We start from the raw sequence: 12,489 nt of genomic DNA, 5'->3' as shown, positions 1-12,489 counted from the left end.
ACTCTTCAAGGGTGGCCCCTCGGTGTCCCAGACAGGATAAAAACGGGGCAGCCACGGCCTTCGCTCCGCTCCAGAGCAGACTGGTTAACGATAACTCGGCGACAGTTTGCTCTTCAGTGGGGTGCACGCCACGGGTGCCCTCCCCATCAGCCTCTGGTCGCCATTTTGTGTTCTCCGCACCACGCGGATCCTCCATTCTCTCGTAACAGTTATCGTACATGGGACTCCGCTCTGCGGGGCAGCATCCACATCAGTACAATAAAGAGTTGCTCAGATGCACCACCACATGTGTACCTGAACTAGGCTGGACTCATGTTGCACTACCTCAGGCTAGGCTCACTCTCTCAGTGTCTGCTGTGTCTCCTTCCTCCCAGTCTGTGCTCCCTATGGTAAGTGTCTGGAATGGGCTAGGTACTCTGGCTCTGCCATGCAGTACTTGGGGCGTCTACCTCTCTTGGTCAGCCTAGCGCAGACCCTCTCCAGGATTCCTGACCAAGTTACAGGCTATCCCTTCTGGCGTCCTACCAACTAGCACTGCCTCAAGGTGACTCGGTCAGCTATAGCCCGGCTCCAAACCCCTCACTCCTTTCAGGCCCCTAGGTTGTCCCTGCGAACTGACAATATCCCGTCAGCCCCCTGACCACCCCTAGGTCCATCCCTACGCAGCACAGAGTGGCAGCAGACGCTCTCCCTGTTTCCCAGTGTGCCTAGCTAGAGCCTGTCCTGATGACAGATCTGATCTCAGCAGCTCGCCTCCAAATGTAACGGTGTTTGTGAACCGGCCTGACCCACCCAATCTCACATTGGCCCCTGTGGTCTAACCGGCCCCCATTACAGTGTGGTAGTGTCTGGTGGTGCATCTGTTGGCAACAGGACTCCTGAGTCTCCCGCATGATGGTGTGTGGGGAGGATCCGTCCAGACAGGCAGCTGAGGTAATGTGCTGAGTCTCACCTAGTTCCAGTGCAGCGCCTCCACCTCATCAGGGTCCCTGCGTCCGCATGGGGATGGTCCTGTTGAGGAACTCCTCCGTGGTGCTCCTCTCTGTACATTCACTCCACACATGTACACGAGAGGGTTTGTGATTGAGAACATCTTTATTGATTGATGTGGGCTAGCTGCCCCTCGCAGTAGATATCTAGCCACTCATGTCCAGTCAGTGCCTCCCTTTAAAAGGTGTATCTCTCCTAAGATAGGGATTCCCTATCCCCGCAGGGATCACTGCCCTGTGCCAGGTCCCTGGACACAGTCTCCTCTTCAGTTACTATAACATAACTAGAACTCTCAGTAACTCAGGCTAGTACTAGAACTTGAACTCCTGCCAGAACTCCTCCTCCTCTTAGCAGAACTGGACGCAGAACTAACTTTAGGCTCAGTGCTGTGCCTTATGTATACTCTGAAAGCTGACACACCTCTGACATCACTAACCATGGAGTCAGAGCATGTGACTACTCCCATCCATACACAGGGCACTCCACCAGGGTGTGAGGGCAAACCTCCATAATTACTGCTGGCATGCCCACAACTTACCAGGCCTTACTGTCAGCAGGAGAGATGACTGTAGCCATTTTACATGTTTGCTACAAAGGCTCCCACGTGCGGTGCTCAGAGATGTCTCCCAAGGCATTAGGCCCGGACTCCTCATCCATAGGGTGATGAAGGATTCCACTTTAGAGCGTATATATTGACCACTCCTTTTCTCTCGTCTCACTGTCTCCCCTTTTCTTTCTCCTGCCTCCCTTTCCCCGGTTCTCCCTCCCGTCCCCCACCCGTCAGGGCCAACCACAAGTGGACAATCACGTTTTACATCCCTGCTCTTCTTGTAAGTGTATAGGGTTAAAAAAAAAAAACAGCCAACTTGGGAAAGTGATTCGTACCCTCACCCCTTTCTTTAATATGCAAACATGGCTAATATAACTTCAATAAAATTGATATCAATGAATGTTAAAGGTCTAAACTCTGTGGTTAAGAGAAGACTGACCCTTCAGGAACTTAAAAAGACCAATGGGGACATATTGTTTTTACAAGAAACCATTTTAACACTACTTCCCCCCGAAATACTTTTGGGAAGACTTATTCCCAGGCATACTATGCATCTTTCTCAGCCAAAAAAAGAGGAGTAGCCATACTAATCAAAAACAATATTACGTTTGCTCTCAACAAGACCTTAGCGGATCCAGGAGGTAGATTTTTAATTCTACAAGGGTCCCTGTCGGGAGTCCCAGTATCCCTGGTGAATGTTTATGCCCCGAACGAAGGCCAAGCAAATTTTCTCAGTGAAGTTCTAGAAATTGTAGAATGACAGCCTCCCTCTTCAATAATTATGGCAGGGGACATGAACATAGTAAGTGTCCCTGGCCAAGTCAGGTCAAGTGTCCCGGGCGTCACTCATCCAAGACCGGCCCAGAAAAATGCCCCAAAATTTAAGGAGATATTAAAAGATTTCTCTCTTACGGATATCTGGAGAGCACAGCATCAAGGTCAGCGTGATTATACGTTCTTCTCAGCTCCACATCAGACCTACTCAAAGATTGATTATTTTCTGAATACCAAAGATATTCTCCAGACATCCTCCCAGTCGAATATAGGCTCAATATCCTGGTCAGACCCTGTTGAATTAGTGCTCTCTCTCTCCTTCGGCACAAATAATCAATATAATTGGAAACTAAATAACTCTTTACTGAATTCGCCAGATGTAGAGAGCACAATTAAGCAAAAACTTATAGAATATTTTTCAATAGATAAAGGTTCACTAGAGTCCCCGACTATACTATGGAAAGCCCATAAGGCGTCAATTAGAGGAGACCTTATATCCATAGCGTCATATAAGAAAAAAGTTAAGACAATGTGTGAACACCTCGCTCTAAACCCCAGAAGGGGTAGCTGCGTGCCGCCTGGGAGGAGATACAGTATTTACTAGAGGTATACTTCAAGAGCAAAGTACACTAAAGGATCCCAGATGATGGCGCACTGCAAACCAATTTATATAATAATGTCAGAAGCAGCTGAATTAACAAAGTTAAAATAATTTTATTGATATTAAACTAATAATAAAAATAGATATATATCCAGAAGGAAGGACATATAGCTATAAACAGGTCCCTCGAGGTATTAATCCATACAAATGGAAGTCAACTGAAGTGTAAGTACCAAAGTAGTAACCTAATGGTATGCGGTGGAAGCTCTCACAACTGTGAATGAAATGTCCCTTAAGGTACAAAATAAATGATAAAAAAAAGTGCAAGATGTGCTAATAAATAACTTGATGTGTTCATATAAAGTAACGTGATGATACCTAACAACGTGAAGCAAATCAATAGATACAGTGTAATATACCAAACTAAATGCACTGTGGCGAACTGCGCATGCGCCTCAATCTGCGTGATCAACATCCAGTGTAGCGATCACCGATGTCAAGGTAAGTATAAGTAGAGAGAGGGACTTCTAATTAGAATCATGCATAGCCGTTTGTAAAATAACTATAGTATTGGCTTGTGAGTAGTAGGAGTCTTCACTCAGTGTGGTGAAATGAACGGAGCATGCGTGTGGCACTTAGTAAACAGTGCCTAATGCCGTTGTCCTGTATTGACTACAGTTGTCAAGGTAAGGTAAGTATGCATGCATATCATAGGTTGGGACTTAAACTAAATGGATTGCGCGTATATATATACACGAGGAGGAGGCAACGGTACGGATGGCACCACAGGGGAAGGTAAAGGTAGGGGAAGATAAAGGAGCTACCGCGGGGGAGAGGGAGCGGGGAGGATTAAAGCCGGGGCTAAGGAAGCGCGTGAGTCTGCGAGACCTGCGGGGAACGCGCTGCGGAAAGGGGAGAGAGGTAGAAGATGAAGGAGAGGAGTGGGAAGGAGTAGAAAGGGTAACAGGAGATGGGAGAGAGGGACAGGGAGAGGAAGGAATCTCCTGAGTCGTCACAATAACAGATGCCGGGTCATTGACACCTCTGGGCCAAATCTCAGACTCAGAGGCGCCAAGGTATGGGTGTAGCCCAGGTATGCTAAGTGGCATGGGTGTCAAACTGACCCATGCGCTTTGCACACCGGAAAGCCTTTTTGCCCGGTTTTGTGAACTGTGGGCAACACGGCCATTGGTGGGTTAAATCTCCAACGAAGGGGATTGGGTCCACATGTTAGAGATAGCCTTGTACAGTCTATAACCTTGCCCACCGAGGTATCCCCAGTGTGGCTCCTAAGTGTCTCCTCTGATTCAACTAAGATGTAACTACGTTCCAGCCGGACTTCGTTCACACAGCACAGCGGTAACAGCTCCGGTGCGCAAGGGGTTAATACCATCGGAACAAAGACATTACCCCAAGCTACGGAACCCATTAGACCTGGGGACTCCCGAACGGATTCCTACGGACAATTGCGAAGAGTTATTAGATCGGCAACTTGCGATCAAGCCACAGGACCTTTAAATTAAGACTGCATTTCGTGCGCTTGTATGCAAAGGACATTTTATTTAGTTTTCTTGCACATGTAAGTGTTGTTTTTAAGTGAATTCTGAAGTTGACGTGTGTTTGTCTGTTAAGGAAATAAATCACAATTTATTTTGCAGTTTGTTGTGTTCAATCGAGTACACAAAAATATAAATGTGTTGGTAAAGTTGTGTCCACCGTGACAGGCTTTGTAATAACTTGTGGCAGCATGTGGAATACTGATTGAACTTATACTATAGTCTCCTGCGGGATTCTGTAGTTTCCTGCAGGGCTCTGTAATATAGTGAGGACCTCGTAGCTTGAGAGCTCCTCAGACAAGTAGCAACTGACACACACTTCTAAAGAGCACGAGAAACTTCACTGTTCCTTTACCCATACCCCGAAGGCACCATGAGTAATCGCTCAGGAAGGTTCAGGTCGTGGAACAGAGAGAAGGTCGTGGAGAGATGTGCGGGGTATGGCTTACCGACAGATGGGCAGTCAAAGGTACAACTGGAGGATTTGGAGCATCATGAGGACTGAAGGGTCCTGCCAGAAGGGCAGGTCCCCGTAGCTGATGTGGCGGAGAGTGCTATTCAGCCTGGAGTGCAGGAGGACCCTCCAGCTCTGGGGCTGCCAGGACATGAGGAGAATGCTAGTGACCCCCGGCTGTGGTTGGCTTGGCGCCAGGGAGAGCGGATGAAGTAGCAGCTGTGGCTGCCAAATGGGTCGTCCCTGGGCTCACTGCACTTCTCGCTTCATGGGGAACGGGGGTTAGCACTGCAGAGCGGGTACAGCTCCTGACGGCAGTGCTCAGAAAGACCCACCAATCTCACCATGTAAATGGGGAACTGGAGCTTCCCCGGGCAGATCATCACAGCTTCAGCAAGTTCGTGGATGGCACAGATGACCTGGATGCATTTTTAAATGACTTTGAGACGCAGTTTTCCCGGTTCCGAATTCCAAGGAGGGACTGGGTGGTCAGACTGCGACCACTGTTATCTGGAAAAGCCAAACGGACTGTGATGGGTATTCCACGTGTGGATGCCGATGACTACGGTCATGTTAAAAGCAAGCTGCTAACCCAGTACGCCCTGACCCCAGAAGCATACAGGGGCAAGTTCCGGACGGGGGGAGTGCTCCCCGGGGAGTCATTCAGTGACTATGCCGGCCGTATGGCCTTACACAGGACTCAGTGGGTGGATGGAAATGAGGTTACAAAATTCCATACCCTACTGGACTTATTTTACCAAGAGCAGCTGCTACAGCAGCTCCCCTTGGACGTGAGGGCATGGATCTTTGATCATAAACCTAAGACCTATGAGGAGGCTGCGAAAATGGCTGATAAGTATGCGGCCAGCAGGGTTGCAATGGAGGATCCAGCAGCACTCAAAGGAACGGCCCGCATGGCTAAGGGAGCTAAAACTACCCCTCAATGGATATACAAACTTGCAGCAGCCGTCAACGCACCCAAGGCTGCAGAGTTCAAACATGTGAGGCGGTGTTACACCTGCAACAAGGTCGGTTATCTAAGGCCAGACTGTCCAGACCGGTCCAAGGGACCCCAACAGGGGCAACGGTCCCCAGCTGCAAGGCCGGTCGCCCGTGTGCGACTGGCACACACACGGCCATTGAAGGGTTAAATCTCCCACGTAGGGGATTGGGTACACATGTTAGAGATAGCTTTGTCCAGTCTATAACTGTGCCCACCGAGGTATTCCCAGTCTGGCTCCTAAGTGTCTCCTCTGATTCAACTAAGATGTAATTACGTTCCAGCCGGACTTCGTTCACACAGCACAGCGGTCACGGCTCTGTTGCGCAAGGGGTTAATACCATCGGAACAAATACATTAACCCAAGCTACAGAACCCGTTAGCCCTGGGGACTCTCGAACGGATTCCTAAGGACAATTGCGAAATTGTCCCATCCAAGCGAACTGTAGTTAAACGTGAATGAGGTCAGACTCATAGAGAAACCCTCAGCACAACTCGGTCAAAAAATGGAACAATTTTATATAACATGGGCGCCATGGCCACAGAGCTAAGAATTGGGAATTAACTTTAAAAAAAAAACAAGGAACAGGTTTTTGGACAGGGATAGTAGTGGCTGATGACCTTGTGGGAGGTGTCGGGGGGTGGATTGGGGCTGGGACTAATCCTTCTCCCTCCCTACCCTCTATCCCGGTACCATGAATCTCCTCCTCTCCATCCCCCCCTCCCCTCCTTACCTCCTCCTCCTCCCCTTCTGTCCTTTCCTCCCTCTATTCTTTCATTTCTCGCTACAGGGATATGCAAAAGGACTCTGCCTATCAAAGAAAATTTGAAAAAAGGTTCATGGTTAAGGAATCTTTGGAATTAGTACAGATACAGCTGGTTCTGTTTGAGTACAAGCTTCTGGTTCTTTGTATACAAAAAATGCTGTAAAGATACCCCGCTGAAACGTTGTTATATTACTAATTTGTTTATCCCTATGAAAAAAAAAAGTTTGAAATAAAAAACACACTTGTATAGGTATACTGCACCGACACACTTTATTCGAGCAAATACCCAGTATGTACCTGGCAGATACCTGGAATGCGCCGCTCCTCACCTCTGACAAGCCCCGTTGTGTTTGCCTTCCCAGCCTGGGTTCATGCCTGGCTGACGGGCGGCTGATCTGTTAAATGATAATGATTAGGATTTAATAGGCTGAAATGCTTCGCGTGTCTACCAGATGGCATAAATTCATGAATTGTAATGCAGTATATATATATATACTGTGCAGTATTGCAGCCAGCGGGAATAAAATGCTTCAATCCCTGCCTGGAAAATACCTCAATGCACTCGGGCAGAAAACAGTCACAAACCTCAATACACCCGGGTATACCCGAATTCGTGGGACTAGCCGAGCTCGAATAAAGTGTGTCGCCAGTGTAACAGTTTTACTGCACAGACTAATAACAACAATCTAAAACATACAAGCCTCGCAGGGTCGTACCCCTTCACCGTGCTCCCCTTTGCACCATGTCCTCACCCTCGTGGGGTTTACCCCAAGTACTAAAGTGCCCCTGAGCATCCAACACTCTGGTGTCCACGGAGTCAATCACCCAATGACGTGTGTGTGACATCACTGCCCCACTAGCCAGTTGGTTGGCTGCACTTGGTGAGATGGAGTACCGGCAGGGTGTGTTCACACCTGGGCGCGCAAGAATGAATACGGGTTCCACGGATCTGAAGCGATGAACCGCGACGCCTCCACCTCTACGTTGGGTGGGTCCTGCGTCGATTGTACCACCTTAGTCCCTGTGGGCATAGAAGGATGATCTGGTCCCCAGATCACCCTGGTCCAGGATGCAGCCACGTCCTGGCTTTGTCATTATACTCTGGTTCTACAGGGCAGTGTCCATAAAGCAACCACAACCTCCACAGGGGAGTAGGGACCTTGCTGGGGCCTAATAGGGGATAACAAGCCTATTGCAGATGCCACAGACCCCTTGCAAATACCTTTAACCCCTTCCTTGTCCCAGCTCCAACTGGCGTGGCTTGCAGCTCACAAAAAGTATCAAACTGTAGAGCAGGAGGATTCAGGAGCCCAATTAGATTGTAAGCTCTCAAGGAAAGGGTCTCCTTTCCCTAAATGTTACTTTTATGTCTGAAGCACTTCTTCCCATTGTTTTATTTGTTATTTATGATTATCATGTGTGTTAGTGCTGTGAAGCGCTATGAACACTAATGGCACTATGTAAATAAAGCCATAGATACCTACCCTGTGTAAGCATTTGAGTGACAAGGTTTTCTTACTGAGAAACATTGTATACACTCTGCACATGGGAAAGGTTTCTCCCCTGTGTAAATGCTCTGGTGTCTGAGGACTGTCCTCCTATTACAGAATTGATTATGATGTAATCCCCTTTTATGAATTGTTTGGTGTGAGTTGAGGTGCCTCTCAGTGCTGAAATGTTTCCCAAATTATGTACAATTAAAAAGTTTTTCTCTTATGTAAATCTGCTGGTGTAACAAGAGGTCCGACTTTGTATAAAATGGTTTACCCCACTCTGAGCAAGCAAATTATTTCCCCTGTGTGAATCATGTGGTGTGTGAGGTCATTCACCCAAGAAACGTTTTTCCTATACTCTGTCCATGTGAAAGGCCTCTCTCTGCATGAATTTGTTGGTTTCTGAAGAGGTGACCCCTAACACTGAATTGTTTCCCACACTGAACAAGCAAATGGTTTCTCCCATGTAAATACTTGGGTGTGACAGGTCACACTTTGTACTGAATTGTTTCCAACACCCTGAACAATAACAAAAAATACTTCCCACCATAAGAGTATTAAGTAATTTATCGTGATAACAATATTCAGCAATATATTAACACCCAATAGAAAGCAAAAAAGCAAAAGTCCTCAAAATGTTCAAAGTCATTTATTGTGAAACATATTTCTTATTCAAATGCATTTCATTCTTAATAAAATGTTAAAAAAGCAAATACATTTGAGTATATTTTAATTTTAATAAAAAATGTTTCATTGAAAATGTTACACTAACTACACCCACACTAAAGCCCCTTTCTTCACCATGTTATTTTTATTTATTTATAAAATGTTTTACCAGGAAGTAATACATTGAGAGTTACCTCTCGTTTTCATGTATGTCCTGGGCACAGAGTAAGACAAATAATACATGGTTACAAATACATTTACATAAGTGAACAGGGTACACATTATATACAAGACATTGCATGCACAGTTAAAGATAATATATATTATAGGCGTATGTAACAGTTACAGACCAGATTAAATGTGAGACAGCCTTAGTTTTGAAAGAACTTAAACTGGTGGTGGATGCGAGAGTCTCCGGTAGGTTGTTCCAGTTTTGGGGTGCACGTTATGAAAATGTACTTACCTACTCGACCCCCCTTCTCCTGTACACAATAATAGGGCATGGGGAGGCGTAGGTTAATGGGCATGGGGAAGGAGGGGGTCAAGAGGCACGGGTGAGAGCCGAGAGAAATACGGGGGAGTTATGGTCGAAGGGAAGGGTTAAGAGGCATGGCAGAGGGGAAGTGGTTAATATGGAGGGGTGAGATTACCAGCAGGAGGATTCCTTATAGCTGCAGCACGTGAAAGTCAAGGAGCTCCCAGACTCACTCCCACTCCACTGTCTCTACCAGGCCCACACACAGTCCCCTCTGCCAGACCCACCCCCACTCTGCAACTGCTGATAGGAATGCCATGGTAAGAAGTAATGGCAAGTATTGCGTTACCGTCCATTTTTATTACTGCAGTATTACTATGCTACTGGTATATTGCCCAACCCTACTTTGAACAATCACATATTTTATCTCATGTATGAATCCTCATGTGTGTAATGAGGTTGATCCTCTGTGAAAAGCTTTCCCCACACTATGTACATGGGAATGGTTTCTCCCGTGTATGAATCTTGAGGTGTGTGAGAAGGTGGCTCTTAACATGTGAAGGGTTTCCCACACTCTGTACATGGAAGGGGTTCTCCCCTGTATGAATCCGCTCATGTTTGAGGTGCTCTGTCTTCAGAGAAAAGCTTTTACAACCCTCTGTTCATGTGAATGGTTTCTTTCCTCTATGAATCCACTCATGGATGAGTAGCTCTGTCTTCAGAGAAAAGCTTTTACAACCCTCTGTTCATGTGAAGGGGTTCTCTCCTGTATGAATCATATGGTGTGTGAGAAGAATGCTCTAAATACGGAATTGTTCCCCACACTCTGTACATGTGCATGGTTTATCCCCTGTATGAATCCACACGTTTGAGGAGGTACTTCTTCAGAGAAAAGCTTTTACTAAAATCTGCACAAGTGAATGGTTTCTCCCCTGTATGAGTCCTCTGGTGTCTGAGGAGGGTTCTCTTAGTACTGAATTGTTTCCCACACTCTGTACATGTGAATGGTTTCTATCCAGTATGAGTCATCTGGTGTCTGAGGAGGGTTTTCTTAATACTGAATTGTTTTCCACACTCTGAAGATGTGAATGGTTTCTCCCCTGTATGAGTCATCTGGTGTCTGATGAGGTTGCTCTTAGTACTAAATTGTTTCCCGCACTCTGAACACGTGAATGGTTTTTCTCTTGTATGAATCATCTGGTGTATGAGGAGACTGTGCTTAACTGTGAATTGTTTCCCACACTCTGTACATGTGAATGGTGTCTTCCCTGTATGAATCCGCTCATGGTTGAGGAATTCTGTCTTCCGAGAAAAGCTTTTACTACATTCTATACATGTGAATGGTTTCTCTCCAGTATGAGTCATCTGGTGTCTGAGGAGGTGGTTCTTAGTATTAAATTGTTTCCCACACTCTGAACATGTGAATGGTTTTTCTCCTGTATGAGTCATCTGGTGTCTGAGGAGGTGGCTCTTAGAACTGAATTGTTTCCCACACTCTGTACATATGAATGGTTTCTCCCCTGTATGAATCCGCTCATGGATGAGGAGCTCTGTCTTCCGAGAAAAGCTTTTACTACACTCTGTACATGTGAATGGTTTCTCTCCAGTATGAGTCATTTGGTGTCTGAAGAGGTGGCTCTTAGAACTAAATTGTTTCCCACACTCTGAACATGTGAATGTTTTTTCTCCTGTATGAATCCGCTCATGTTTCATGATATCCATCTTCAGAGAAAGGCTTTTACTACCCTCTGTACATGTGACTGGTTTCTCTCCAGTATGAGTCATCTGGTGTCTGATGAGGGTTTTCTTAATACTGAATTTTTTTCCACACTCTGAACATGTGAATGGTTTTCCCCTTGTATGAGTCATCTGGTGTCTGAAGAGGTTGCTCTTAGTACTAAATTGTTTCCCACACTCTGAACATGTGAATGGTTTTGCTCTTGTATGAATCATCTGGTGTATGAGGAGACTGTGCTTAACTGTGAATAGTTTCCCACACTCTGTACATGTGAATGGTGTCTTCCCTGTATGAATCCGCTCATGGTTGAGGAATTCTGTCTTCCGAGAAAAGCTTTTACTACATTCTATACATGTGAATGGTTTCTCTCCAGTATGAGTCATTTGGTGTCTGAGTAGATGGCTCTTAGTACTAAATTGTTTCCCACATTCTGAACATGTGAATGGTTTTTCTCCTGTATGAGTCATCTGGTGTCTGAGGATGTGGCTCTTAGTACTGAATTGTTTCCCACACTCTGTACATGTGAATGGTTTCTCCCCTGTAGGAATCCTCTCATGTTTGAGGAGCTCAGTCTTCTGAGAAATGCTTTTACTACACTCTGAACATGTGAATGGTTTCTCCCTGTAACTCTGATTGAGGAGTGTCCTCTTGGTACGTAACTGTTTCCCACACACTGCACAAGTAAAAGGAGTCAATGGTGTCTGAATCATCTGGTGTGAATGAAGTTTCCCCTTCAGTGAGAAACTGCTCCCACCATCTGTACATGTAAAGGTTTGCTCTCTAGCGGGGACACAAACGTGTGTGAGCAGGTCCCTGTGCAGTGAGAAGCTTTTGCCACACTGACAACAGAGAAAAGGCTGAGCACCGCGGCTTCTTCTTAAATCTCTCGCATACCTTTTGCTGGACCCATATTTAGAGTCCATGTCTGCTGTGTTCTGTACAAGGTCTGTAAATTCACCATCATGTGGCACTGGTTCCTTGCACGTGTCTAAAATGTGGCAGGAATCATTGTTTTTTGGCACTTCTGGGCTGCGCAGAGTCAGACAGCTTCTTGATGTATCAGAGCTCAAGTTCTGTTCCTCATTCAGGCCGATCTCTAACAGAAGTAAACAAAAAAGACAGAACACATGTTTTCAATCAGTAAATCAAAATTGCTGAACGCAAATTACAAATACAAAACACTGAAGAATTTATTTCACCAATACTTCATTAACTAAATATTCTCTTCACCCAGGGTTTTAAAATTGTGGCCCATGGACATCCAGTGGCCCCTAATGACTTTGGTGGTGGTTCTGAAGGCCTGAAATGTATTTGTAGCAGCTCTCACAGTGAAATCATTGATACATATATAACTTGTATTTATTACTGTATTCATTATTCCAGCGGTGCACAAACTGGGGTGAGCAAGATTATTTAGGAGGGGGC

At 45.9% G+C, this 12,489-nt stretch overlaps 2 protein-coding genes across 5 annotated transcripts in view; one reads left to right on the top strand and one right to left on the bottom strand.

Moving 5' to 3' along the window:
- Window positions 1-12,489, top strand: part of LOC142488431 (uncharacterized) — a 245,337-nt gene that overhangs the window by 107,740 nt on the left and 125,108 nt on the right. The gene's annotated exons all lie outside the window — the stretch shown is intronic.
- Window positions 8,917-12,489, bottom strand: part of LOC142488433 (uncharacterized) — a 219,638-nt gene continuing 216,065 nt past the window's right edge. The window contains exon 5 of the mRNA XM_075588940.1: window positions 8,917-12,160. Within this exon, the coding sequence (XP_075445055.1) occupies window positions 10,338-12,160 (1,823 nt within the window). The 3' untranslated portion in view covers window positions 8,917-10,337. The remainder of the gene's footprint in view (window positions 12,161-12,489) is intronic.

The sequence above is a fragment of the Ascaphus truei genome, chromosome 2 (genome assembly GCF_040206685.1).
Source record: "Ascaphus truei isolate aAscTru1 chromosome 2, aAscTru1.hap1, whole genome shotgun sequence".
Taxonomy (NCBI): Eukaryota; Metazoa; Chordata; class Amphibia; order Anura; family Ascaphidae; genus Ascaphus; species Ascaphus truei.
The sequence above is the reverse complement of the archived record's forward strand: the minus strand, read 5'-3'. Positions and strand labels throughout refer to the sequence as shown.